This window comes from Talaromyces proteolyticus (genome assembly GCF_021365285.1).
Source record: "Talaromyces proteolyticus strain PMI_201 chromosome Unknown BGW36scaffold_10, whole genome shotgun sequence".
In the NCBI taxonomy this organism is placed as follows: domain Eukaryota; kingdom Fungi; phylum Ascomycota; class Eurotiomycetes; order Eurotiales; family Trichocomaceae; genus Talaromyces; species Talaromyces proteolyticus.
In genome coordinates, this window is record NW_025764286.1 from 1,670,746 (window position 1) to 1,696,879 (window position 26,134).

The window sequence follows — 26,134 nt, forward strand, 5'->3', positions numbered from 1 at the left end:
AAGTCTGGTAGCTTAAGCCTTAAGGCTCGGGCTAGTGATGTCGAACCCTAGTCAAACCGTAATAATATAGTTCTGTTTAGTGAAAGCCAAGAAATATCAATTGATGGTCCATAATTGTCATTAGAGGCAGTACCGTTTCAATAATTGTACATATCATCCGACTACCGAGCCCAGTAAAACCCTAACCTCGGCCCTGGATTTAGTATTGCTTCTAGAATGTTTCGTCTGTCCACGTAGTGCTAATATAATACTACCATGTAATTAGCTAGCTGCTGATAAGAGATGGCTTGTGCGTCGATCGGGCTAGGTATTTGGCAATTATATTGGTAAGAAAACTACTTTTTCTAATTATAACACTAAGTTGACCTAAAATCTGAATAATCACGACGATCCTTATCCTTATAGGAGGTATAATAGGCCGCGTACATACTCCAATCTACTACTAATTCCTAAGCGGGCAAATTGCTTAATCCGGAGAAAATATGGCAAAAGTAAGCCACGTATCTTGTTTCAACTGATGTACGGAGTATTAGTCTGTGTGGATTCATGTTGTGTCTTGTATACCGGGATGATGGCCGCCCAAACCATCGAAGGTGTTTTATTACTCTGAGAATCAACAATGAAGCTAACTTGACAGAGGCATCTAATGGTCTTATATTTGAAATTATCAACTTAGAAATAGAAGTAGTTTGCTGATGTTTCCTAGAGAGGTCTCGAAAAGAGCCTAGCTATGGAGTCGTCTGAGGTGATATGGCGTTAGGGCTTCAGTACCACTACTAAAGTAGACTAGTAGGATTGATGTGAGAAGTCTGCGCAATTTACACCATGACATGGAACAGTAGTATACTCTAGATCATCAAATCCTCATAGTGCTACCCCATGGATCCACTATGCAATTCAGCTTTGGCTTAACCGTTCCCATATACAGCCTAGAATAATATTAGTTGTCTAAATTTTATACCTAGTAGCCTCATTAACATCAAGCAATCAGGATAGCAGTGGCACTTGATGCCTGCCTGCCGAAAGGGCCAGATTGGAGATTCTTCCATGACTATATATCGAACGCCACCCCAAGATCTCTTCCTTTAGTTCCCAGCTTTAATTCTAGTATATTTCTCTTTCAACCCTTGAGCTGACTAAAGTGCATCAACTACACTGCTAAAATGCTCACCGCTCCCTTGCTCACCTCGGCTCCAGAGCCTTCCATCACCAAAGTGACGGAGCCCACCCCGACTCAGGCGACTTTTGATAGCACACCATTGTCCTGGTCCTCCTCAGCATCATTAGTCTCTGACGGTGACTCTGTAGACAACACCAGCACACTCAATGATGCCTCCCCTTTTGACGAGCCCTGGTCTTCTCTCTCTAGCTCCGTCATATCCCTAGATCGTGTATCTCACAATGACCCTGACAGTCCATATTGTCTTCCTGCCGATAGCCACGAAAAGCTTCGGCTTGACAAGCAACATAATTTCATACGGGATCATATCTGCGACGGCCGTTTGGTGTTAGACGACAGGTTGACGCTGAAGGAAGGAGCCCTCGTGCTCGACCTCGGCACGGGATCTGGCGCTTGGGCGTCCGACTTGGCTGGCCGAGTTCCTGCCGGCGTCAAGATCGAGGCATACGACATCAGTGACCGTCTCTTCCCACAAAACACGGCCAATGTGACCTTTGAGACTGGGAATGTCCTCGACCTGCCCAGTCGTCTTCAATCGCGAGTCACGCTTGCACACCAGCGCCTCCTCATCTACGCACTTCGACACAATGAATGGAGCAATGCCATTCGTTCCATTAAGAATACTCTCATCCCGGGTGAGGGTGTTGTTCAGCTCACTGAGGTTCTGACTCCTTCAGATAACCCAGGTGACGCCCAAGAAAAGTTCCACAGTATGCTTTGCTCGTAAGTCCTGTCATATGACCCAGTACTAGTCGTAGTGATTTCTTGCTTATTCTTTTTTTTTCTTGTAGTCTCGGTCAAAAACGCCAGCTGCTTCTTAACTGTGGCGAACAGCTTCCTACCATCCTTGACCAGGCCGGGTTGGTCGATATCTCCAAAAAGGCCGTCAAAGTTCGTCTCGGTAGCGCTGGTGGCATAGAAGGGTTGAAAGCGGCCGCATGCCGTATTGGAGCCTTCCAGGGTATGCGTGACAGCGTCTTGCTCGACGGAGGCTATGGCGTTGTCAAAAGTCAAGAGGAGTTTGACAAGCTGCTCGACAATGTCATGGCTGAATGGGAAACCAATGAATGCTATGCCATTTACTACATCATAACTGCTCGACGTCCCTCTCTAGGATTCACAGCTCCGCCACTGTTGCTCAACATACCTCAGATATTTGACTTTCACGCCAAACATAACGGTCACCTCCCTTTCTACCGCTATGCTGAGGAAGATGTTGTCCGTCATATTACTTACTCGAGGCTCGCAGCCGGTATTCAGCAAGCCGCCAAGCTTGCTCTCACTGTTGCTGGTGAAAGCGATTCGCCAATTGCAGTCCTTGCAGTCGCTGGTAAGTATAACGTCGAACATCTTACTATATCTTCCTAAAGCTTTCCCACAGACTCTATCACATTTATTACTACTATGCTCGGTTTCTTTCGTGCAGGAGTCAAGGTTGGTAACATCTTATCGTTCTCATGAAGTGGTTAGTTTTCTGACGGAATCCTGTCTTCTCCCCTGCAGGCTTTCCTCATTTCACCTCGCAATTCTGCTGCGGCCACCTCACATCTCCTTCAAAAGACCGGCTCGCAAAACATTCTAGTCAGTAGCGATGAAGGCATGCAGCAGCTTGCCGAAGCCGCTATCAGCCAGGAAAACCTTGCCGTCTCCATCAAGCCTTTGCCAACGTACGAACAGCTCTTCAAGCCCACTGAGGAAGCATCGGTTCCACTACTGAGATACGACCCCGACTCTGTTGCCTTGATTCTTCACTCCTCCGGCTCAACCAACTTCCCTAAGCCAATCCCGCTCACTCACCGCAATCTTGTTGAGTGGGGACGCGGGGCTCATGGTGAGCGTAACTTTGAAGGGGAGGTTCTTGGAGGCCACAGTTTAGCCTTCTTCCATGCCATGGGAGTGTGAGTCTGAGTCTATTCTGGCTGATTGCATCTCGATAACATGACTAACTATTTTCGTACATAGAATCGCTCCTCTCTGGTGTGCCTGCTCAGGTATGCAGCTTGCCGTCTTCCCACCCGTAAGCCCGCCGGTTCGTCCGACTCCTGAAAATATATACAATGGTATCGTTGCCGCAAAATCGACTTATATTTTTTGCGTTCCGAGTCATATCGAACGCTGGGCCGCCATGCCGGAAACCCATGAATACCTAGCCAAGGAGATTAAGGCCCTTGCCTATTGCGGTGCTCCTCTGGGTGCTGATGCCGGGAACCTCCTATCCTCCAAAGGTGTCAACCTTCAGCCCTATTTTGCGTCCACCGAGACTGGCGGCATGTCCCTTTTTCTTCCAAAACGCCCCTCTAGTCCGCATAATCGCGGATGGGCGCACTTCCGCGTAGCTCCTCACTGCAACGTTCGTGTCATTGAGCGTTCCAACGATGCCGGTGAGGAAGAAGACGGTCTTTCAGAGCTTGTCTTCCTCAAAGGTCCGAACCATACGCCTTCCGTCTTCAACACCACTTTTAAGGGCGCTATGGCCTACACAACAGGCGACCTTGTTGTATCTGAAATGATCGACGGCGTGCAGTACTTTCGCTTCTACGGACGTGAGGACGATCAGATACTCCTTTCAACGGGAGAGAAGACAAACCCAGTTCCGATTGAAAAGATTCTCCTCAAGGATGACAGCATTGATTTTGTCGTCCTCTTCGGTGATGGAAAGCCGCAGAATGGTGCTCTCTTCCAACCTTCAGCGAGATATCGTGCGGAAGAGGAGGAAGCCGGTCAGCTTTCCAGCGATGAGAGGCTGGTACGTTTCCGACGAAAAATTGCGCCAACACTGGCCGCCGCCAACAAGTTTGCTCCATCGCATAGCTTCATTTTCCCGGAGCTCGTTCTCCTTGCCGACCATCCTTTTCAGCTCACTGGTAAAGGTACCGTACGTCGTCGTCATACTCTGAACGAATTCGCCGAGCAGATTGAGAAAGCTTACACCGAGGTGGAGCGCTCAACATTACCAGACCTTCGCGGGCCTGCCGCTGGAGCATGGACAATTAACAACACTTTAGATTTTGTTACTTCTGTCGTTCACCAGGTAGTCGGTCTGGAGGTACCTGCCAATCAAGACATATTCGAGCATGGGGCGGATAGTTTGCAAGCAACATGGATTCGAAACACCATTCTTCGTGTTCTCCGTGAGGCTGGCTTTAAGACGCGCAGTATTCCTTCTGACTTTGTATGACTATGAAACCTTTAACAAGACTTTTTTTCTCCCGAATCTCTCTAATATCTTTTTCAGGTCTTTCAATTCCCAAGCATTCAACAGCTCGCGGCTTTCCTCTTTGGTTACAGCTTCAGTGCCAGTGCATCTTCGTCACCCCATGAGCCAGAGGAGGCTGAAGAGACGGAAAACGTCGTCTGGCCGGAGCTAGGACGCGTGGGAGAAACTATAGTCAAGCTTCGCGAGGGCGAGAATCCGTTGATCATAATTCACGGCGCTGGAGGCACAATCCACGCCTTCCCTCCGCTACAGGAAAAGTTTCGCTCGGGGCTCTGGGCTATCCAAGGTAAGTAGATGTGATTGAATTTCATACAGGCATTCAGTATTAACTCACCTGTCTCTCTCACAGTAACTCCCGACACTCCCCTTGACTCGATGGAGAACTTAGTATCATTCTACTATGCTGCAATAAAACGGGAACAGCCTCATGGCCCTTACAGGCTCTCAGCTTTCTCAGCAACCTCGATCGTCGCCGTCGCCCTCGCAAAGCAACTTGAAGCTGAGGGTTCCGTCGTTGCACAACTCGCCCTGCTTGATCATGTACCTGGATTTTACGCCTGCCCAGTGTATGGAATTGACAAAGGTATTCTTGCTGACAAGGTACACTTGCACAACTTCTATCGCATCTGTTGCGAAGGCATCTGTGACCTCCTGCGTCGTGATGGTGGTGGACGTGTGCCACGACGTCATCAACTTGCACAGGAACTGGTGAGTACAACCAGTGGCTTATTTTAAAAGTTAGAATTATTTTTGATGACTGACTTCTTACTTTATGATAGTCTGACGCGTTCGCTGGCAAACCGAACGTTCCAGAGTTCTCCACTACGTACTGGCGCACGGTTGAGCATTTCCTTGACCTCATGGTGAGCAACTATTTGCCATATTCTTTCACATAAAAACTAATTTGTCTTGATAGCTTGAGTTCATGCTTCGGGAGGATTTTCCTGGTGTAACAACTGTTACAGACGCCCCAGCGATGTTCACGTTCTTAGAGTGGCAGCGTACCCTCAAGACCCCTGTGTCTCTGTATATTGCGCAAGACGGCATGAAAAAGAGCATACCCGAGTCCTTCCAAGCCGGGTGGGCAGATTTGGGAGCCCGCAAAAGCTGGCCAGATGCGAAGATTTACGATATCCCAGGTGGACATTTTGATATTCTTGGAAATAACCGGCTCATTGACCTACTACAGAACGAGTGGAAGTAAGCTGTTCAGACACAACATCGATATCTACACTCATGATAATTTTGGTTACCAACATGGTTTTTTAATGTTCCATTTGCAAGCGTGGGGCTCAGAGATCAGCTGGATCTGACGATATTTCTCGATTTAAACAGGACAGGAGTTGGGTTTTTTATATTTAAACGTATACAAGTGTACGACGGTTTTCTTTATTTTATGATGTCACCGCAGCACTCTAAGCGTCTTTTTCATCACATATATTAGTCAACTCACTAATCAGTGGAGAACTATAGCCCTTGCGTAACTCTCGTTACGACCTAACCTCACGTAACATCTTACAATTATCATGACTTGAGTTTCTTGCTCCAGGGTCAATGAAAAAAAAATCAGGATACCACATTTTACCTATACCAGACAACTCGAAATTACATGTATTTAAAGAGTATACCGAAAAATCAATGTGAAAAGATCCTATATACGTCATTATGAGTCTATGCCGCGGTTTAACCGGGCAACAGGAAAAAATAGACAACAAAAAAATTCAAGAAGAAGAATTCAACAGTGAATATTTCAAATTATAGTAAAAACTTAGCGCACGTGATTAGGGTTCGCCTTCTTTCTTCGGGCTTATTCCTAATACGAGTCAATACGTGTGCCATGGCATTGATGACTTTCTCTCTGCGCTATATCCCGAAATAAAACTCTTTGAAGAAGACAGTTCTGGTACCAGAAGCCAGTATATCGTTTTTCATGGTATCACTGAACACGCCTTCAAACAAGACCTCATCAATCCAATGGAGAGCGCTGTCACATTTGAAAGTTATTTTCCAAAATCCGAAACCATGCTAGTCAAAATAGAGTCGAGATCTTGTGGTGTGGCTAGTTAGCATTTCAAAAATACCGTAATGTTTTAGCTCTATGATATGATAGGCTGGATAAAAGTATTTTGCTGTTTGGAACGGCACATGTCCAGACAATAGACCGCATTAAGAGAGCAGATGACAGCTTCTAGCCAAAACGCTCTCCTAAAGGTCGCGGACAAAAGCGGCCCACATTGGGTATTGAAATCGGATACTCAAAATCGGCGCAAATTTTTAGAAGAAGATGCTAAACGGTGGATTAATACGTCTAATGGAGATTTTCGAAACGTCATTACAATCTCTATCAATCAGCAACATAGGTAAATTCCATTGGAGAAGTGGTCTGCCACGCCATTACCAGTGGTAAGATACAAGGCAGTAGTATCGCAAGAAACATAACAGCTGATTTGTGTCACCAATACAAACTCTCTTGTGATTCCTTTACAGTATATCTTTTCTTAGTGAACCAGAGCCACGGGAGACTGATATGGCTATTAATGACGTCGGACCAAAGGACACCTAAGACGTCAGCGCAGATGGTTGCACATAACCTGGCAGATATTATGCCTTAAACTATTGAATTATTATTGGGGGAAACTTGATTATATGTTAACCGCTAAAATATATGCTAAAAGGCAGTGGTTGTCAATATAAATTAATCAATTGATATATGTAGGCGTATGTTAATAAGGGAAGATCGCCAGTTACAAATGTAGTTGAGCATTGGCACGGGCTGGCAGTTTCAACACCGGAGTGTAAACGCATGCTTGATGTATATATTCAATACCCTTTATCCAACTTATCTCCCTTAATAGCGTCAAATCAACGGGGGCTTTTGGTAGTATTAGCCAGGCTTCCAAATTGGTGGTCTAGTTTTCAATGTTTACATAGTATCTTGGCTTACGCCTGCTCACTTACCGATCAAATACAACTATATTTCCTGAGAGAAAAATGTATAGCATGCTGTATATACTTAATTTTGACCCGGTCAGATAGGAATTCTGTCAAAAACAACCTAGTATCCTTACTGATTGTGTGTTTGATAAGATTTTAGGTCACGATATTCCTTCGGCCGAATTCCTAAGGCAGCATCGGCCAATCGAGAAGGCTTGGAGAAACTGCCAAATATTCACCGTTTGACCGAAAACTAACACCTTCATTATAACGTTAATCTATATTTAAGGATTATATTAATCCAACCTCGTATTCAGTAGAAGAAGAAACGCACGGGCCACATGCTCCCCCACACATCAATATGCATCGTTCTTACTTTCTGTAACCCTTAATCTGATGGCCTTCACGTACATATTGGTATGTTGCTATGCATGAATATAAAATCCTCAGTAAAATGCCGGGGGGGGAACATTTCTTACAAAGAAATTTGCAAAGATCGGCACGAGTTTCGCAATCCACAGATAAAGTGGAGGCGCAGAAAGAAGCCGGAGCGAAATGTCAATATCTGTGCAACAATGCCACACTTTCAGGTGACAAGTCGAGACAAATAGGACTTACAGACCTACCCAATGAGATCCTCATTATAATCGGCAATATGCTCTATCAGACATGGGATTTGAATAGCTTGGCGCAAACATCAAGGCGATTTTACCTACTGCTGATGGAAGCTCTGTATCGAAAAGGTATCGATTATTGCTATCATCGGAGATCCAATCATCAGGCTACTAGAGTCCTTTATTGGGCGATTGAGCAGAGGATCTATTCTGTTTTCTATGCCCTACTTGACCGAGGTGCCAATATCCGTTATCAAGGAGCTCCAAATGGAAGAACATTGCTGCATCTAGCAGCTGCTCATGGAGACGAGAAAATCGTGGAAGTACTGCTCGAAAGAGGTGCCTCTGAGTGGATGACAGCTTGCGATTATACTAAACATCCATGGCAAATACAGTATACTCCTGTATGTGCAGCTGTTGCAGCTGGCCACAATCAGCTTGCGAATCGTCTCCTCGAGACGGTTGACTCTGCAACGAGGGATCAAATCAAGAGCGCTGCTCTAGTTGTCGCTGTCTTTCATGGGAATGCGGATATGGTACAGCAACTCCTTGAGAGTGGAACTAATACTACGGGGTCATCTTTCTATCAAGACGGCTTTCACCCTTTACATGCGGCAGCCCTTACCGGTAACTTGCCTTTTGTGAAGATGCTACGTGAAGCTGGTGCCAAAACTGCCAATAGAGGCTGGATACGGGCAACGGAACTGCACTATGCAGCGCGAAGTGCATCCTCAGAATGTGTACAATTCTTCCTTGATATAGGTATAAGCGTTAATGTTCAGACTCTCCATGGAGATACGCCACTTCATTGGGCAGCTGAGATTGGAAATTCAGACGTAATAAAGACACTTCTTATGGCTGGTGCAGATGTGAATGCCGAAGGTCAAAACGCAAATTTCAGCCCGCTCCATCGCGCAGTTGGCTCTGGACAAGTCGCTGCAGCTAAACAGCTAATCAATGCTGGCGCAAATGTATTTCCTCAACGGCAAGGAAGCGATTATGCTTCTCTAATATACCAACTCGTACATCAGCGTGGTGGTCCAGAGCTTCTCGAACTGCTCCTTGAACTCGGGTATGATATTAACGAAACGACAGTGTTGCATACTGCAACATGGAACCACAATGAAGTTGTCATTACGCAGCTCATCAATCATGGCGCTGATATTTCTCGGCGTAACAGCGACGGAAATACCGCTCTACATGAGGCTGCAAAAATCGGATGTACCAAGTCCGTTAAGGCCCTGTTAGACGGCGGTGCCGACATCAACGAGAGGAATGAAAAGGGATACGCCCCGATACATCTAGCAATTATGAGCTTTCGCACCGGGATACTGGAGTACCTCATCGCCTCTGGCGCTGATATTAACGCCCAAGGGAGCGATGGATTGACTCCATTAGAGACTGCAGCCTACCGAAATCCGTGTAATGTAATGGTGAAGATGCTGTTGGATGCGGGGGCGCGAAACCCGTGGGTAGAATCTGGTCTTATTGAGATGACGATTTGTGATACGAGCGACGAAGATGACGATGAATACGACTATTATTGAAGACCCTTTAAGTCTGGTACTAATAACAAATAAGCTTATATTAATCAGCCCGAGAAACCCTAATTCAATCAATCGTGTCTAATCAATAAATATTCTTTCATAATTAGTTATCGTAGTTGTATTTATAAGACTTGAGGCATTACTCTGGAGCTGCAGTACGCTTGTTATGCCACGCAGCTATATACGCAGGCAACAACCCATGATTCATGAAGAGTAATCTACAATGAATAGTTTAAAACAACGCCATCTTGTTATACAGATGTCCACCGGTTCACCAATTCCAAATATCTCGTCTACATTCACCGTCTGACATGAAGGTATGAGGATTTAGAAGTCAAGTTGAGGTATCTCCAATGGCAAGCCATTTACAACCACACTCGACCCTACCGGATCGCTCAATTCGGATGGAAAAGGAGAGCGGAAGGAGAACAAGAATCACACAATCTTGTATTTCACAAAGGGGATAATGCGGAAATAATCTACAATGCTTGGGTAATATAGGAAGAAGAGGGAAAGCTCAGTCTTGAAACAAATGGTTTCATATATCGGAAATATCCTTGTCATTGTCATCAATGAAACAGAATGGTTTCTGGGATCAGGAAACGGTTAAAAAATGTTTTGCCTGAATGCGACAATATTTTGAGAAAGGAAATAGAAGGAGTTGCTCAGGTTATTATATTCGATTGGAAAGTGAGCGATGATCTTAATTTTATAATTGGAATTTGGTTCCTTTTACTACTGCTTATTCCTAGGTTTTTTTATAGATAAGGAAGAAGAAAAGTGCCAAAGATCGACGATCTAGTAGAGGCAGTCGAGCTCGACAAGTTCACATAGGCGAGTTGCTGGTTGATCTAGTCTCTAGAAAGTTGTGATACATATTAATACTAAAAGTGAAAGATACACTTCTTACGGTAGATAAACCTCAAGCACATATGATCGAATGTATCCGCAATCATCTTTCCGAGCAAGCCCAACATCTCCAGTCGTGTCCAGTACAGATGATAAGGTGAGTAGGAAGGAAATGAAACTAGACGCTACGTGTGCATCCGAAAAAGGTGCTGACTCGATTCAGCATTTGACGCCCGATCAATGGAGCAGTTGAAGAACGTCTCATTGCTGTTTGTGATGCACGTAGCGTCGAAACGTCTAGATTGATTGAATCAGATATGGCACGTGGTAATTATACAGGTACAATGCTGTACCTGCTATATGATCCGACGAGGAAATTTCGATGGTATTATATGAGTCGACAGAGTGATGTGCTGTTATTTAAGAGCTTTGACTCGTAGGAAGAAAGAGTGAAATGTGAGTAATTCAACAGGCTTCCAATTTATAGAAAATAGGGAAGGAAAATACATTAACAAAAAGAATTGCAAATCTAGATGCCACGCATACATCATTTACATTACTGAATACACCAGAGAGGGCTCGTTTAGGGGCGAGTATTGAGGTTAGGGCTTTGGTGTTTACGTATTCGAACACCCCCCTCAATGATAATAAAGCAAGCCCTGAAAATAAAGATCATTGGCTGATATATGATCTTGGATGGAAACTACAAACTTACCTTTGATCATTATGCGTCATAGGGATAAAGTGGGGTAGGCTTGGCAACTCAACAGCTACATAACCGATAGCATCTTCAATTCAGAGTCCGTCCTGTTTTATTGATTGTTGATAACAGTCAGCATGGCGGGTCTTAAGAATACATACACGTTGTCTTCGACAATTAAAGTAATACTCCCACTTCGTTTGTGAATAATTCGCTAACACAGTGAAGCTTCCGAACGGAAATCTGATGCCGTTGATCCAATTAGGAGTGTACCTAACTTCAGGACGAGAGACAGAAAATGCAGTCAAATATGCGTTGGAAGTAGGTGATTGAATGCGTCTCATGCTAAGTAGTATCACTCATTGACTGCAACTAGGCCGGCTATCGGGGGTATACCTCGCCCTTTTTTGGCAGGAGTGATTGTTGATTAATGCTATACCAGAATTGATAGTGCCCAGCAATACCGAAATGAGAGGGAGGTCGGTCGGTCCATCCTACAATTCCTCGAATCGGAAAAGACAAAGCTGGATGGGCTGAAACGGGAGGATATCTTTTTCACCTCCAAGCTCGCAAGTAACATCAGCTACGACGCCACACGGCAGTCGATCAAGAAGTCAATCCAAGCCTCCGGATTGGGGTACATTGATCTCTTCCTAATCCACTCCCCGTACGGCGGGAAGAAAAAGCGGCTTGAATGCTGGCGGGCGCTGGAAGATGCGTACGCCGAGCGAGAAATTCTGGCGGTTGGTGTTAGCAACTACGGCATCAAGCACCTTGAGGAGCTGCTCGGGACGAACCCCCGAGTACGGCCGGCCGTGAATCAGATCGAGGTGCACCCGTTCAACACGCGGACCGAAATTGTCTCGTTCTGCCAACAAAACGACATCGTAGTGGAAGCATATGCTCCGCTGGCTCGGGCATACCGGTTCCGCCATCCCACCATTGTTGCGCTCGCCGAGAAATACGGCTGCACACCGGCTCAGCTGATGGTGCGCTGGAGTCTGCAGCACGGGTATGTGCCTCTGCCGAAGAGCAGCCAGGCAGACCGCATTGTCTCCAATGCACAGGTTGGTGGATTTGAGATTGGGGACGAGGACATGCAGGTGTTGGATGGGTTGGATGAATACTTGGTGACTGGTATGTTTCAAAATGTTGTCTATCGATATCTTATTTTGAGTGGCTAATTCTCGGCTAGACTGGGACCCTGTGGACGCGCCATAAGGATCAGATGTACAGCGTATACACTTCATCACTTGTAGAGCACAGGATGTATACTAGATCTAATCAGATCAGATAACAAATCGCAAAAGTAATGGCCCAATCACAGCGCCGGGCGCCTTATCTCTGCTCCCCGATGGTCGGCAGCCCATTGCAGCCTCAGGCAGCGAAATGCGAGTCACGGGACTCCGATGGTCGGCCTCTTCTGCTGCTTGCTTTTTCTGTGCAAGCCAGACTCAGCCGTATAAAATTGGTATGACCATAAAAATTAGGAGATGGGCGACCTCCTAGCTTGTTTCTGCCTACAAAACGAGAACCGCCAGAACCGCCGGTGGCAATTTCGCAACTCTCACCGGTACACGGTCGAGCAAGCTTCTGCTAGGCTGGAGATTAGCCATTATTATTTGCATTAGATATCTAATCGTGTATTGAATTCCCCAGCCAATATGCCGTACGGGGGTGTCGGCGTAGATAACTATAAAGACCGCTTCCCCCTCGGCTTCAAATGCCAGTCACTCTACCGATGCATCCTGTGTATTGAATACTCATAATTAATTAACATGTCGAACCTTCCCTCAGAGCCCGAGTTCGAGCAAGCCTACAAAGGTACACCCTCATATCAATCTTACGCTATCTTACATTACAAGTACATGTGTCGAGATACGAAACATGAATGCTGACCCATCCAGAGCTTGTCTCAACCCTGGAAAACTCAACTCTCTTCCAAAAGAACCCCGAATACCGAAAAGCCTTGAAGGTTGCCTCCGTGCCGGAACGAGTGATCCAGTTCCGCGTAGTGTGGGAGGATGACAAAGGAGAGGTACATAGACTTAATCTTACTCCTTACATCCCGGTATTTTACTGCGTACTGAGAATTGCTTTTTCCCGCGCCAGCTCCAAATCAACCGTGGATACCGCGTCCAATTCAACTCTGCGCTCGGCCCATACAAAGGCGGCCTGCGCTTCCATCCGACGGTGAATCTGTCGATTTTGAAATTCTTGGGATTCGAGCAGATTTTCAAAAATGCCCTGACAGGCCGTGAGTACCCAAACTTTATTCTTTATTGATACGATAATATTAATACCGGCATAGTCAACATGGGCGGCGGCAAAGGTGGTGCCGATTTCGATCCAAAGGGAAAATCAGACAATGAAATCCGCCGCTTCTGCGTGGGCTTCATGACCGAGCTGTCGCGCCATATCGGGGCCGACACTGACGTGCCCGCCGGCGATATCGGTGTGTCCGGCCGGGAGATCGGGTACCTGTTCGGCCAGTACAAGAAGATTCGCAACCAGTGGGAGGGCGTGCTCACTGGCAAGGGCCTGACCTGGGGTGGTAGCTTGATTCGGCCTGAGGCGACGGGATATGGCTTGGTTTATGTGAGTTGTTGCTTGAAGCGCCCGCCTAGTGGTGATTCTGAATCCTAACTTGACACAAGTATGTCCAACATATGATCAAATACGCCAGCCAGGGCAAGGAATCCTTCGCTGGCAAGCGCGTTGTGGTCTCCGGCTCCGGAAACGTCGCACAGTACGCCGCCTTGAAGGTGATTGAGTTGGGTGGCACGGTGGTTTCGCTGTCCGACAGCAAAGGATCGCTAGTTGTGCCGGAGAGCGTCGTGGGCGGCTTCACGCCAGAGCAAATCCACGAGGTGGCCGCGCTCAAGGTGGAGCGCAAGCAGCTCAACTCGATCGTCAGCGCCGAGTCGTTCAGCAAGTTCAAGTATATCGAGGGCGCTCGGCCGTGGGTGCACGTTGGAAAGGTTGATGTTGCCCTACCGTGCGCAACCCAGAATGAAGTCTCTGGCGAGGAAGCGCAAGCGCTGATTGACGCGGGCGTCAAGTTCATTGCGGAGGGTTCGAATATGGGATCGACGCAGGAAGCGATTGATGTGTTTGAGGCGCATCGCGAAAAGAACCAGGGTGCTGCTGCCATCTGGTATGCGCCTGGCAAGGCCGCTAATCTGGGTGGCGTGGCTGTCTCTGGACTGGAGATGGCGCAGAACTCGGCCCGTCTGAGCTGGACGACCGAAGAAGTTGACAGCAAGCTGAAAGATATCATGGAAGCATCATTCCAAAATGGGCTGGACACCGCGAAGGACTATGTTTCTTCGACCGACGGCGCGCTGCCTTCGTTGGTGGCTGGTAGCAACATTGCGGGCTTCAAGAAGGTTGCCGCTGCCATGAGGGACCAGGGCGATTGGTGGTGATCTATCTCTATATCTCGATGTTGAATGTTGGATGTTTCATATGATGGTCTGGTGTTAGCTCGGTTTATTTGTCTTGTTAGTTAGCATTTCGTTTATAAACGGTATATAGAATGAATGCAATGCTTGTCTATGTTTGTGATAAATTTTCATTTTCATTATAGTATATTGTATAAAATATACGTATATTACAGTATATACACGGCCGTCAGTGCATCATGGGTATCTAGTGGTAAGAAAAAGTTAGTTCTGCGGTGATGGTTGCTCGAAAGCAAGATCACGCTCATTTATTCCAGGCGTATACTGCGCATTTCCCGGAACATTTGACGACACCGGTTCATCCACCAGACTGCGCGGACGTGATAAGACGCCGCCTCGCGAGTAATGCTGTTCCTTTTCCACAGGTGGTGAAGGGTTTACATTAACAGTCTGGCGATGTCGCCGGATGTGGCGACGTAGGTATTCATTTGGAATCGGATCGACTTGCTTCTTTGCTGCAGGGACAAAATTGAGATACAGAGGGAAAATGGCGCCGACGGCGTAGAGCACGACGAGGACAACGTAGGACGATACTACCCCGTGGTTATTGCTTGCGGCTTGCTGCGCGAATGGGAACATTGTACCGCCTCCTATCGCGGTGGCCATAATCGCCGATGCGGTCTTTGTATGTGTCCCCATGCCCCGGAGCGACATGGCAAAGATGATGCTGAATACTCCACTTTCGAATAAAAACAGTAGCAAGCCAATGACCACGCCGGAGAGACCATCGAGTGCCATACACAACGCAGAGAGCACGATAAGCCCAGTGTATGACACGAAAAGTATCCATCGGGGTTTGAGGAACCACTGTGTGAAGGCGGCCATGAACCGGCCTGCAGCAAATAAACTACGGCCAATTAAGAGGTAATCAAAAGTAGAAAGATTCGTAATGGAGATTTGCGCTTCAATATAATACGCAAAGCTGGTCACAAGCACCTCCTGCCCTCCGACATAGCAAAACTGAGAAAACACTCCTAGGCCAAATGTCATCCAAATGACAGGAATGCCCAGCACTCGCACCGAATTGGCCTCCTTTCGTCGGTCAGATAATGCGCGGAGGTCTTCGTCAGTAGCTTCAGGAACGGGGAGATAATAGAAAGCAACCGCTAGGAGGAGGTCGAAGAGTGCGATTGCAAGATATGCCCACTGCACTTTGACCAAGCTTGCTGCATCTTGCACGGACTGAAACAGGGCCTTTTTGGCGAGGACTGCAGATACCACGCTGGCAACTCCTTGTATTGCTTGCGAAAAATTCAGTCGGATTTCCGCGTTTTCGAGAGGTCCACACAACGCAATAAAAGGATTGGCTGCTGTTTCGAGCACTCCAAATCCGCAGCCAACAATGAAATTCGAAATAATAAACGCTGTGAAGGAGGTCAATACCGCAGACGGCCAGAAGATGAGGGCTCCACAGGCGTATATAAAGAGACCCGCGATGAAAGTGGCCTTGAACCCCCATCGACACAGCAACTGACGGCCGATAGCCAGCGGTGAGATCAGGTAGCCGCCATAGTATGCAGCATGCAGACCTAGAGAGCCCCACGCACTAATACCATCGATTAATTTGAATTGGTCGTTCAAAACATCCAAGAAACCATAGCCTAAACCCCACATGAAGAACAGTACTGTTGTTAATGCCACGGGCGGTATGGATTCTTTGTTATTCATCGCGAGCATGCTCTTGGGCTGCTTAACGTTGACAAAATCAAAAAATCTCGACACATTCATGGCACCAGAGGTCTTGTCGACTGCGCTGCTTTCTGTATCGTCGCTAGGTCCGGAATGGGATAAAACGTCCGCTGCGTTCATGAATTCTTCCGGTGTAATTGCTGCAGGGGGAGGACTGATTGCTGCTATATTGTGTACGTCATTTGTATTTGCCCTTGATCCTGGACGTAGGGTTTGACGCTGGGTACTTGCTAAACATGGCCCCGTTGCCCTGTTTGCACTTGAAGGGTACGTGCCGATGGAGGCAGCCTGTGGTGATGTATCTGTTGAGCCTCTGATCATCCGAGGGACCAGGCGTGCAACTAGTGGTTTCAAACCGGGCACGCAAGCACACATGATACCGATGTTGACTTCGATCGCAGACCACATAAACGTGAAGGCCCCGTACCCTAAATTGTCAGTGTAAAATTTATGAAGAAGGAGTGATTGACATACAAGAAAAGTCCTGGTTGAATTTTGTATTGTGTGTGGAAGATCCTGACGTCTGTATCATCTGAGCGCGTGATGTGGCGGCGTTTTGTAGGTATGCAACTCGAATAACATCGACAATTGCCGTGAAGAAGCCAAAACTGAATGTAATTATCAGAATAACTTTTTGTTTCTTTGGTAAGCGCAATTTTGTCAAAATTGGAACTGGTAAGAGGAAAATGGCAATGTCGGTGATAAGATTGACAGGTGCGGAGGAGAGATAGATGGTGACAATATCGGTACATTTTGCGTCTCCATTTACTGGAAACCAGATAGCTGCGCTGACAGGTCTACACTGAAAAACATTGACCATAGTCAAGGCGAATCCAGAGGCATTGACGACGAACATCGTCGCATAGATAGCCCATCGAAAGACCTTGTCCGTTTTCGAGAGGGACAGAAAGAAGATCAAGATGGACATTTTCAGCGCCATAAGCGCGGGATTCTGTGCGCGTTAGTATAGTTATACGGAATCGCGGAGTTGATGACTTACGTATAGCACATTCGCTACATACTCGGTCGTATTTAGGGCAACATCCCATGATGGCTCTACATTGGTCTGGTGCAAGCCTAAGCCTTTTGTTGTTCCATAGCATATCGCAAAGACGAATCCAAAGTCAATCACCTGCCACAGTCAGCATAATGTAGAAACATCACCAACGACATCCATACCCAAGCTACAAGCATAAGATGATCATGCCAAGCAATTTTATGCACGACGCCCAACCGAGAGATAAACCGGAGAGCAACAAACGTCGAAGCAAGGACGAAGAAAATGATAGTGACAACAAGCGTTGGCATGCCCCGGTCGTCCATGGTGAGAACCGCTTTTTTTATTCTTTCGCTTGGACGTTATGTTTTCCCGCAATTAAAAGTCCAGTATTGAATATTCTTGTTAGGTATAAAATCCATCATCGCCAGTGTGTCTCAACAGCTAGTGGGCTGGCTATTGGGAGTGAGTTGAGAATGAGTTGAGAATAAATTGTCACCAGCCGATTGCAGCAGAACCCTGTGAAAAAGCGGGCACCTCCGATGGACAGGCACGGAGCTTCAGACGTGAGCAGGAGCTATAAAGACAATCGGGGTTGAGAACTGCCCGCACACATGATAATCTGTGATGGTAGCCAAATCGAGGAGAAAAGCAGAAGAATGGCAGCGTTGAAAAGCAAAAGTGCACGATTTTCCCCGGGTGGTCGGCAAAAGTAATTTGTGGGGAAGAGAGCGAGCAGATTTGGGAGAAAACCTTAACCAAACAATAATAAATTAATAATTCGCCCGAGCACGCCAGCAGAATTGTCTCTCGTCAACGCATGCAATCGTGTTCCGAGCAGTAATATTGACAATCAACTTTATTCAAGCGAGATCAGGAGTCGCAGCGTCCTATGAAAGGGTTGAAAAGCTGAGTTGGTGGCGTATTTGACATTGGGAGGCGGTTTTGCTGAGTGCGAGCATGTATGTCATTGGGTGCCTGGCCAATCACGGCGTGCGGGTTGAATGCGGCGGCTCCGAGAACCAGGGTGTCGGTGTGCATTCCGATCGCGATCGCTACCTATTACAATAGCTATAAAGAGCAGCTATCTACGACCCTATGTACTATTTTATGTATGGTTAATATGATATGTCCGTCTATAGCTCTATGGCTCTATACCTCCATGTCCAGCGCACGAAACAAGGATAATCAATAATAATTACTGTGGTCCCGCATGACGTCTTTGGCCTTGCCCAGATTGGCCAGCCAATGGGGTGGCGTGTTCGGGTTGCTTGGGCCACTGTTGGAACGTATGGCGGCCAATCAGGTAGGTCCTCAGCTTCTCACACATTATTTCACTATGTTCATATTTTGAAAAATTTGAAAATTATCCAGGCAGCTAGAAACCTGGTGCTGCATCAAAAAGGCTTCCTAGTATACAGTGGTGAGCGAAATCTCAAGCTGAGACTGCGAGAAACATAATTTTCTTCTCATTGTGCTAGTCCTAATTTGTGCTAGTGGTCAGGCTAGTATCAATTTAGTCTTGCTGCTTTCGGCAAGCAATGTACGGATAATTACTAAATGAATTTTGTCAGTTGCTGTGGCGGTGTTGCCGGCCGCAGCAGCGCACTCCTCTCTGTGGTTTTCGCACATAAGCAATCTTAATATTATCATAAATCTGCGAGTCCGTTGGGCCGCTATCGGCTGTTACAGTATGTACTAGTAGTCTCCTATGTAACTAGTACACGTCCGCATTGATGTGTTGGAGCGGGTGGCTAGTCCCTTGTCCATGTCACAAAAATTAGGTTGTCAAGTGATCAATGCGATGGCTAGGTAATGTATAAGCTGTCTGATAGTCTATGCTCAAGAGTCAAAGCTATGCTGGACTAATGGGATGATCGTCGTACAAAATCAGAGAGGCGGCTAGGCACCCCATTGCAAGTATTATTTGCAAAGCAAGAGACAGTCATTGTTTGATTTGATCGTTGATTCGTTATAATTTACAAGCACAAACTTTTCCATAACTCAACCAATCTTGCGCCAGGCCACTCCCCAGGAGTGTAAGAAAGACTGCAGGCCTGCTCGCCCGACTTGCAGGCGAGCCCAGTATGTCCATGCCACATGCAGTTTCTGGTGGAAAGTCTAGAAAGATACAGCACAAGCAGACGCTTGTCAGAAGAAAACAAATTTCTATAAAATGTTATATATATGAGTATATATATAACCGTCATCCGAAGATGAGGTAGAATCGAAAGACACAAAGAATTCAAACTGAAACAGCAAGGCTTAGTTGAGGGTCCAGGTGATGGGGATGCGGCCGGCATCGATACTGGCCAGAGACTCAAACATGTGCTGGGACATGTCAACGGATCCAGCGCTGCAGCCAGGGCACTTGTCGACGACTTTACCAGTGGCCGAGTTGCCATTGTGGTGGACAGTGATGGTGGCACCACAGAGGGCCTCGGTCATGATAGCGGAAGAAAGAGCAACAACGTTCTCAGAGTTACCGTCGTTGGCAGTGTCGCAGTAGCTGGGAGCGCTCATTGAGGTGGCGGTGTCGTAGTAGGTACCATCGCCGGAGCCAGACTGACCATTGCCGGAGCCAGAGCTACCAGATGACGTAGCAGCAGGAGCAGAGGACGAGGTGCTGGTGGTGGATGGCTCAGCTGCTGGGGAGGGGGCTTCGGTGGTGGTAGGTGCAGCAGCAGGGGCCTCAGAGGTTGGCGCAGCAGCAGGAGCAGTGGTGGTCGGCGCGGCGGTGGTCTCAGGAGCCACGGGGCTGACCGAGGTGGAAGTGGCCGACGTGGGCTCGGGCTTGGCCTCAGCAGGAGCAGTGGTACTCACAGCCGCTTGGGTGGTGATAGCGACATTTGGGGGCACTGAAGGCGTCGGCTCGCCGGGATAGAGAGTGATGGTGGTATCGATAGTGGTCACGTCGTAGGCAGTGACGGTCTCATAGACGAGGTCGCGCTTCTGCTGGAGGGGAGCGGCCGAGGTGAGAGTGGCCAAGATGGCGGTCAGAGCAAGAGCCTTGGAAAAGATAGCCATTGTGAATGTGGTTGGTGAGGTTGTAATTGGTCTCGTTGACCTGGAGTGACTGTACGCGAGGCGTAGGGAGTAGTAGTGTCTTGTTCTGTGAAGGACTGGAAAGGAAATCGACCAAGCGATTTCAAGACTGGAGCAGGGATTGCAAAAAGAGCGAGCAAATCTGCACAGCAGGGGAGGACAAGAGAGAGAAAGACTGGAAGGGTCAAGGAATGACTTGTCAGCGATGATTGATGAGATGGAGAAAGAGCGGAGGGCAAGCGAGCACTTAAATAGCAAAGAGGGCGGCCCAGGGGGATGGCGTGTTCTAGACAGCGCCCACAGCCTCAAGCCTCAGGCTAAAGGCCGCAAAATAAGAGCGGACGGATGTGCCGCCAATTGGCCCGACGCTGGACGCACGCGGGGTGGGGCAGCGGGGCAGGCACCACGCCATTCTTCTGGCACCGCCCGGCCCACCTTTTCCACCTGGACTTTCGTCTATCCACAATTCCACATCGTAATTGTTGGTTAAGCCTGGACATGTGTGGCATGGCAGGATCTGGTGCTGTGTATAGCAGTCGGTAACACGGAAATGATGCGTTGTTCTTGCATGACAGTGATTACCGCCGAGATATTACCCGTATCCTTATGCAATGTTTGCGATCAGCAAGACACAGAGCGTTAGCCAGCGATTCGTCGATCACACATCCAGTACACATCTAGTACACATCTAGTACACGTCTACTGCAGGAACCCCAGCGGTTTCAGGGCCTGACAGCCTGCGATTGGCCATGGCGGGGCACCAGGGGTGTTGGCCACTCACAGCACAGCGCCGGTGCCTTGAAACAGGCCAGGAGCCAAACGCAAAGTTTTTACCTGTGCCGTCTCCGATTGGACACCAGTGGCAAGCCCAGAACGCCGAGTGGGCCCGGAGCTATGTCTGTTACGGTAAGCGCCGAGTCCGTGAAACACTCCGTGGATTTCTCAGCCAGAGATCGATCCATGGTTCTGCCAGCCAGCCAGCTCCGGGTTTACCAAGTCCGGCGATTTAAAGACCTGCCTCTCCCCGGGTCTTCGCCAGAGATTTTTTCTTCTTCTCGCTTTTTGTCAATCGAGTGACAATGTGAGGCACGACTGATGTATGTGGCTGATTCTCGCTGCATACGTACCTTTTACTCCTGGCCTGACCCGGCGGCAAGACTCGTGGCAGAGTCCGCGGTGCTGGTACAGACAGGGCAACCGTTCCATTTCTCGCCTCGCCGCGTCGCGAGAAGGGGTGCCTCAAAGAGTACCGGACGAAATATTGATTTCGGCAACCAAAGTCTCGCGACAGACTGTTGAACAACCTAGCCTAGAATGACGAGAGACGGCACTACGGGTTACACATATTCCAAATTTCATTTCCGACTGGCTGTACACTGTTTCGAAACAGAATATGTATGATGAAATGGCCGGCCGCGATAAAATCCCACACGATATCTGACGGCATTAAGCTTATCCATATCGATAAGCTCGAACTTCATCAGACTCGTCCAGACATTCAGTACAATGCGTAAGTACGTAGATGGTAGGCAACAAGGATTAGTCACCCCGGAAGATTTCCACCCCCTCACAACAAAGCATCAGAAAGGAAGGAGAAAGAGGAGAGCAGAGGCGAAAAAAAAAAAAAAAACACAAATCCAGAAAATATTCTGCCTGCGAAAATCGCTCATACCAACTGTTAACCAACATAGCCAGAAATCCGAATGCCAAGTCGCCCATTATGTAAGCAGGCCCAGAACCGTGGGCAGCATCTCCATGGTTCATCAAACTGAGCTTTTTAAATCCATATTTCCTTTTTTTCTCTGCGTACCTACGGCTATGATATCCCTTGATCGATTGCCGAACCAAACTTTCCTCTTGGGGATACACCCGCGTGGCAGTCTTTATGCTGCCGCACTCGCTATTTTCGAATGGATTCTCGTAGATTCTCATTCCGCTATTGCCACATTATCTGGCGGCAATAATGCGGAATCAAAAATTTCTTTACATGAAGTTCCCGAATTTTTTTTATCCGGGCGGCTACCATGAATTAAGAACCAAACTCTTGAGAGGCGTTGGCCGAGTTATTATTGTCGTTACTAATTCATTGTCTGGGTTTATTGCAGAGCGCAAATTACATTGGACAACCCCTCTTTTTCCTCAAAGATCTTCAGACGAGGGAAGTCTAGACTCTGTCACATGTTAGTCACTGTTAGATAGAATTCGGACAGGCCATTCAAGTCTAGACCGACCTTCACATGTGGGCAGTGGTGGCTTGTTGGTTGTGGATCGTGCGTAGACATGTACTGAGGGCGATGGTTGCTCTCAGAACTCAGCAGGGTTGAGACGACAGCCTAGACCTGCCCCTGTTATTGCCAGAGTCTAGACCATGGACCTGACAGATTGATGCCAGTGGCTACCTTTTGCCAGTCATGGGATTATATGCTACAATCTCTCACAAAATAATACAATCTAGACAATCTGTATTGAACTTAATGGAATATACAAGTACATCGAAACAACACGTAGATCCAACAGTGCAAGGGCATGACAACAAATCAAACATAGAGGCTATTCGGGCATAAACTTCATGCATTAAGTACAAAGGAAACGTACAATTAACCACCCCAAGGAAAACGGTGTAAAACAGCTTAAGCAATATTAGGCGGCTCAACCGCTACACATCACGCAAGCTTCCTTGTTTTCGATGCTGCACTGCAACACCTTCTGTGCATAGATATCTTGCTCAGACTGTTCGTTGCTCTCATCGCCGTCTTGGTCGGGACGAGAGTTCTCAACCTCGTCATCCTCAGACTGAGAAGCAACCCCGTTGGTGCGAGGAACAGCAACAGGCTGGCTAAGATCCGGCACACCATTTCCGTTGGCAACGAAAGCGGCCTGCTTTTGGTCGTACATAGGACGGGGAACAGCTGAGTAGGAACTGTTAAAGGCGGCTCCGCCAGGCGCACGCTTTTTGAGCGAGAGATTGGTACGAGCAATGTTGGTGTCAGCAACCTTGAGTTGCTCCTGGTCGACGGTGAATTGAATAGGCGCAGAGGCTGCCATTGTGCGCAAGTAGTACATGCCGGTCTTGAGACCCATTTTCCAGCCCGCAAAGTGCATACTGGTAATCTTGCCCATAGTAGGCTCCTTCATGTGAATGTTGAGAGATTGCGACTGATCGATGTAAGCACCGCGATCAGCAGCCATCTGCAGGATGTTTCGCTGCGAGATCTCCCACACAGTCTTATAGAGAGCCTTGATATCCGTAGGGATGTTAGGAATGTTCTGAATTGAACCACCATCCGCGATGATACGGTTCTTCATGTTATCAGACCACAGACCAAGATCAACAAGATCCTTCAAGAGCCAGGGGTTGACGACTTGGAACTCGCCAGCCAAAACACGACGAGAATAGATATTAGATGTGTAAGGCTCGAAACACTCGTTGAAACCTAGAATCTGACTTGTGCTGGCGGTAGGCATAGGAGCTACAAGAAGACTGTTGCGGACACCGTGTTGGGCAATTTCAGCCTTCAGGGAATCCCAGTCCCACAGGTCGGTTGGAGTGCGATCCCACATGTCGTACTGAAGAATACCTTGAGAGACGGGAGATCCTTTGTAGGTCTCATATGTACCATGCTCCTTAGCAAGCTGAATGGAGGCAGTCAAAGCACCGTGGTAGATTGTTTCAAAAATCTGGATGTTGAGCTGCTTAGCCTCTGCTGAGTCAAAAGGAAGACGCAGGGCAAGGAAAGCGTCAGCTAAACCATTGACACCGACAGCAATAGGGCGATGGCGCATATTGCTCTTTCGGGCCTCAGGCACAGGGTAGTAATTGATATCAATGATCTTGTTCAAGTTGCGAACAAGAACCTGGGTAACTTCATGTAGTTTACCAAAGTCATATTCGCCACGAGCCGCATCCACATAAGTAGGCAGAGCAAGTGAAGCCAAGTTGCAGACAGCGACCTCATCAGGGGCGCAGTACTCGATGATTTCGGTACAAAGATTGGAGCTGCGAATAGTACCAAGGTTTTTCTGGTTGCTCTTCTTGTTGCAAGCATCTTTGTAAAGCATGAATGGGTTTCCAGTCTCGGTCTGAGCTTCAAGGATAGCATACCAAAGCTTTTGAGCTTTGACAGTGCGACGACCACGGCCCTCCTTTTCATACTTCTCATAGAGAGCATCGAATTCCTCACCATACACGTCTGCCAATCCAGGAGCTTCATTAGGGCAGAATAGGGTCCACTCTTGGTTTGCCTCAACACGACGCATGAAGAGATCTGGAGTCCACAGAGCATAGAAGAGATCACGAGCGCGAACTTCTTCCTTGCCATGGTTCTTACGGAGGTCCAAGAATTCGAAGACATCTGAGTGCCAGGGCTCAAGATATATAGCAAAGGCACCGGGGCGCTTGTTTCCTCCTTGGTCAACATAGCGGGCGGTGTTGTTGAACACACGGAGCATAGGAACAAGACCATTGGAAGTGCCATTAGTGCCACCAATGTAAGAGCCAGTAGCGCGAATACGGTGAACATTGAGGCCAATACCGCCAGCATTCTTGGAGATCATAGCGCAGGTCTTAAGGGTGTCATATATACCATCAATGCTATCTTCCTTCATATCTACAAGGAAACAAGATGCGAGCTGAGGTTGAGGTGTACCAGCGCTGAACAAGGTGGGGGACGCATGGGTAAAGTATTTCTGAGACATGAGATTGTAGGTCTCAAGCACTTTCTCGATATTATCACCGTGAATACCAACAGCCACACGCATGATCAGGTGTTGAGGACGCTCGGCAACTTTGCCATTGATTCGAAGCAGATAGGAGCGTTCGAGAGTCTTGAAACCAAAGTATTGGTAGTTGAAATCACGATCGTAAACGATGGCGGAGTTGAACTCTTCTGCATGTTTCATCACAATCTCGTATGTATCTTTTGAAATCATAGGAGCTGGCTTGTTGTTCTTCGGGTTGATATAGTGGTAGAGGTCCTCAATCACAGCGGAGAACTGCTTTTTGGTCTGCTTATGGAGGTTGGAAACGGCAATACGAGCGGCAAGAACGGCGTAATCGGGATGTGTGACGGTCATGTATGCAGCAGTTTCGGCTGCCTAGAATTCATGTTAGCAATCCACACAAAAATATTGAGTCGACGAGAGGGGCTCTTACCAGGTTGTCTAGCTCCACGGTGGTTACACCCTGATACACACCAGAAATAACCTTTTGGGTGATGGCGGCGGCATCCACATGGTCAGGATCGAGTCCGTAACACAATCTCGATACACGAGCTGTGATCTTGTCGAACTGTACGCGTTCCTTGCGTCCATCTGAAGCTGGTCAGTTTGGATTACCGACGCGTCGACAACGAATCTGACATGAAATTGAAAAAGACAGAGGAAAAACAAGATAAAAAAAGCTCTGAACAATGAGATAGGAATAGAACTTACCTCTCTTAAAGACATACATGTTGAGGGGGCTCAACTATGATCGATACCTCCACAGGGGACAAGAAAGGAGTTGATGAACAGGAGGAAGAAATGGCCCTTAAATTCTATTCTGGAGCTGTGGCAATGATGCAATGATTATGAAGCCCAGATACAAAGAGGCATAAGAGGAACGGAGCAGGGATTGTAACTTGAAGCAGCCCTTGCAAGAGGATGATGAACGCAAAGTCGGCAGGAGGCTAGAGGGGCAGGCGTGGTATTTGTTCTCTCAGTAGTAACGCGTCACAGGGCTTGAAGACGCGATTTTCGTGTTTGGCTTAAGTGGCTGCCCTTTTTTGCCGCCGCTGCCTGTTGCTAGGACTCTGCTAGGCTCTAGCGCGTTAGGTCACGTGTCACGTAAACACCTAGATTTCTAAGCACGACGTGCCCCTTGATTGATAATACTCTTGCAAAGCTGGCTTATCCAGAGTG

The 26,134-nt window shown here is 47.6% G+C and overlaps 9 protein-coding genes across 9 annotated transcripts; 6 read left to right on the forward strand and 3 right to left on the reverse strand.

The window, feature by feature from the left end:
• Positions 1–1,163: 1,163 nt before the first annotated feature.
• Positions 1,164–3,392, forward strand: BGW36DRAFT_464342 (uncharacterized protein; the record flags this gene model as incomplete). The annotated part of the gene is made up of 4 exons (XM_046222246.1): positions 1,164–1,903; positions 1,972–2,510; positions 2,562–2,614; positions 2,684–3,392. 4 exons carry the CDS (start codon positions 1,164–1,166, stop codon positions 3,080–3,082), a joined length of 1,731 nt encoding a protein of 576 aa, XP_046069032.1. The 3' UTR covers positions 3,083–3,392.
• On the forward strand, positions 3,029–5,870 carry BGW36DRAFT_464343 (Alpha/Beta hydrolase protein). The gene is made up of 5 exons (XM_046222247.1): positions 3,029–4,352; positions 4,416–4,683; positions 4,747–5,105; positions 5,177–5,260; positions 5,314–5,870. Exons 1-5 carry the CDS (start codon positions 3,174–3,176, stop codon positions 5,599–5,601), a joined length of 2,178 nt encoding a protein of 725 aa, XP_046069033.1. The 5' UTR covers positions 3,029–3,173; the 3' UTR covers positions 5,602–5,870.
• Positions 5,871–8,368: 2,498 nt separating this feature from the next.
• On the forward strand, positions 8,369–9,222 carry BGW36DRAFT_325914 (ankyrin repeat-containing domain protein; the record flags this gene model as incomplete). Its single annotated transcript, XM_046212726.1, has 1 exon — positions 8,369–9,222. A coding segment is annotated over exon 1 (744 nt), but the record flags the coding sequence as incomplete, so codon positions are not given.
• A 7-nt stretch (positions 9,223–9,229) lies between these two features.
• Positions 9,230–9,543, forward strand: BGW36DRAFT_386039 (uncharacterized protein). Its single transcript, XM_046216979.1, has one exon. It carries the CDS (start codon positions 9,256–9,258, stop codon positions 9,490–9,492), a length of 237 nt encoding a protein of 78 aa, XP_046069035.1. The 5' UTR covers positions 9,230–9,255; the 3' UTR covers positions 9,493–9,543.
• Positions 9,544–11,106: 1,563 nt separating this feature from the next.
• BGW36DRAFT_35544 (putative aldo-keto reductase) lies at positions 11,107–12,739 on the forward strand. The gene is made up of 5 exons (XM_046213647.1): positions 11,107–11,223; positions 11,270–11,362; positions 11,418–11,431; positions 11,484–12,178; positions 12,237–12,739. Exons 1-5 carry the CDS (start codon positions 11,179–11,181, stop codon positions 12,260–12,262), a joined length of 873 nt encoding a protein of 290 aa, XP_046069036.1. The 5' UTR covers positions 11,107–11,178; the 3' UTR covers positions 12,263–12,739.
• A 45-nt stretch (positions 12,740–12,784) lies between these two features.
• BGW36DRAFT_386045 (putative Glutamate/Leucine/Phenylalanine/Valine dehydrogenase) lies at positions 12,785–14,612 on the forward strand. Its single transcript, XM_046216980.1, has 5 exons — positions 12,785–12,865; positions 12,949–13,079; positions 13,154–13,298; positions 13,353–13,639; positions 13,699–14,612. The coding sequence occupies exons 1-5, from the start codon at positions 12,820–12,822 to the stop codon at positions 14,467–14,469; spliced, it is 1,380 nt and encodes a 459-aa protein (XP_046069037.1). The 5' UTR covers positions 12,785–12,819; the 3' UTR covers positions 14,470–14,612.
• Positions 14,613–14,709: 97 nt separating this feature from the next.
• BGW36DRAFT_302513 (putative MFS monosaccharide transporter) lies at positions 14,710–17,517 on the reverse strand (the record flags this gene model as incomplete). The annotated part of the gene is made up of 4 exons (XM_046211793.1): positions 14,710–16,622; positions 16,669–17,146; positions 17,195–17,326; positions 17,374–17,517. The coding sequence occupies 4 exons, from the start codon at positions 17,515–17,517 to the stop codon at positions 14,710–14,712; spliced, it is 2,667 nt and encodes an 888-aa protein (XP_046069038.1).
• A 1,537-nt stretch (positions 17,518–19,054) lies between these two features.
• On the reverse strand, positions 19,055–20,329 carry BGW36DRAFT_35601 (RlpA-like double-psi beta-barrel-protein domain-containing protein-containing protein). Its single transcript, XM_046213711.1, has one exon. The coding sequence runs from the start codon at positions 20,216–20,218 to the stop codon at positions 19,457–19,459; it is 762 nt and encodes a 253-aa protein (XP_046069039.1). The 5' UTR covers positions 20,219–20,329; the 3' UTR covers positions 19,055–19,456.
• Positions 20,330–22,681: 2,352 nt separating this feature from the next.
• On the reverse strand, positions 22,682–25,972 carry BGW36DRAFT_464349 (putative ribonucleotide reductase large subunit Rnr1). Its single transcript, XM_046222248.1, has 3 exons — positions 25,667–25,972; positions 25,389–25,546; positions 22,682–25,330 (listed from the first exon to the last, which is right to left on the reverse strand). The coding sequence occupies exons 1-3, from the start codon at positions 25,683–25,685 to the stop codon at positions 22,886–22,888; spliced, it is 2,622 nt and encodes an 873-aa protein (XP_046069040.1). The 5' UTR covers positions 25,686–25,972; the 3' UTR covers positions 22,682–22,885.
• Positions 25,973–26,134: the final 162 nt, after the last annotated feature.

What these genes read in the sequence shown, in the direction of transcription:
- BGW36DRAFT_464343 (XM_046222247.1), top strand. Translation starts at nt 3,174, where the DNA reads ATGCAGCTTGCCGTCTTCCCACCCGTAAGCCCGCCGGTTCGTCCGACT. An exon ending in GCAGTATTCCTTCTGACTTT is followed by an intron (nt 4,353 to 4,415) that starts GTATGACTATGA and finishes TATCTTTTTCAG; the next exon opens with GTCTTTCAATTCCCAAGCAT. An exon ending in GGGGCTCTGGGCTATCCAAG is followed by an intron (nt 4,684 to 4,746) that starts GTAAGTAGATGT and finishes TCTCTCTCACAG; the next exon opens with TAACTCCCGACACTCCCCTT.
- BGW36DRAFT_386039 (XM_046216979.1), top strand. Translation starts at nt 9,256, where the DNA reads ATGAGCTTTCGCACCGGGATACTGGAGTACCTCATCGCCTCTGGCGCT.
- BGW36DRAFT_35544 (XM_046213647.1), top strand. Translation starts at nt 11,179, where the DNA reads ATGGCGGGTCTTAAGAATACATACACGTTGTCTTCGACAATTAAA. An exon ending in CGTTGTCTTCGACAATTAAA is followed by an intron (nt 11,224 to 11,269) that starts GTAATACTCCCA and finishes AACACAGTGAAG; the next exon opens with CTTCCGAACGGAAATCTGAT. An exon ending in GGATGAATACTTGGTGACTG is followed by an intron (nt 12,179 to 12,236) that starts GTATGTTTCAAA and finishes ATTCTCGGCTAG; the next exon opens with ACTGGGACCCTGTGGACGCG.
- BGW36DRAFT_386045 (XM_046216980.1), top strand. Translation starts at nt 12,820, where the DNA reads ATGTCGAACCTTCCCTCAGAGCCCGAGTTCGAGCAAGCCTACAAAG. An exon ending in GTTCGAGCAAGCCTACAAAG is followed by an intron (nt 12,866 to 12,948) that starts GTACACCCTCAT and finishes TGACCCATCCAG; the next exon opens with AGCTTGTCTCAACCCTGGAA. An exon ending in GGGAGGATGACAAAGGAGAG is followed by an intron (nt 13,080 to 13,153) that starts GTACATAGACTT and finishes TTCCCGCGCCAG; the next exon opens with CTCCAAATCAACCGTGGATA.
- BGW36DRAFT_35601 (XM_046213711.1), bottom strand. Translation starts at nt 20,218, where the DNA reads ATGGCTATCTTTTCCAAGGCTCTTGCTCTGACCGCCATCTTGGCCACT.
- BGW36DRAFT_464349 (XM_046222248.1), bottom strand. An exon ending in CCGTGGAGCTAGACAACCTG is followed by an intron (nt 25,331 to 25,388) that starts GTAAGAGCCCCT and finishes CATGAATTCTAG; the next exon opens with GCAGCCGAAACTGCTGCATA.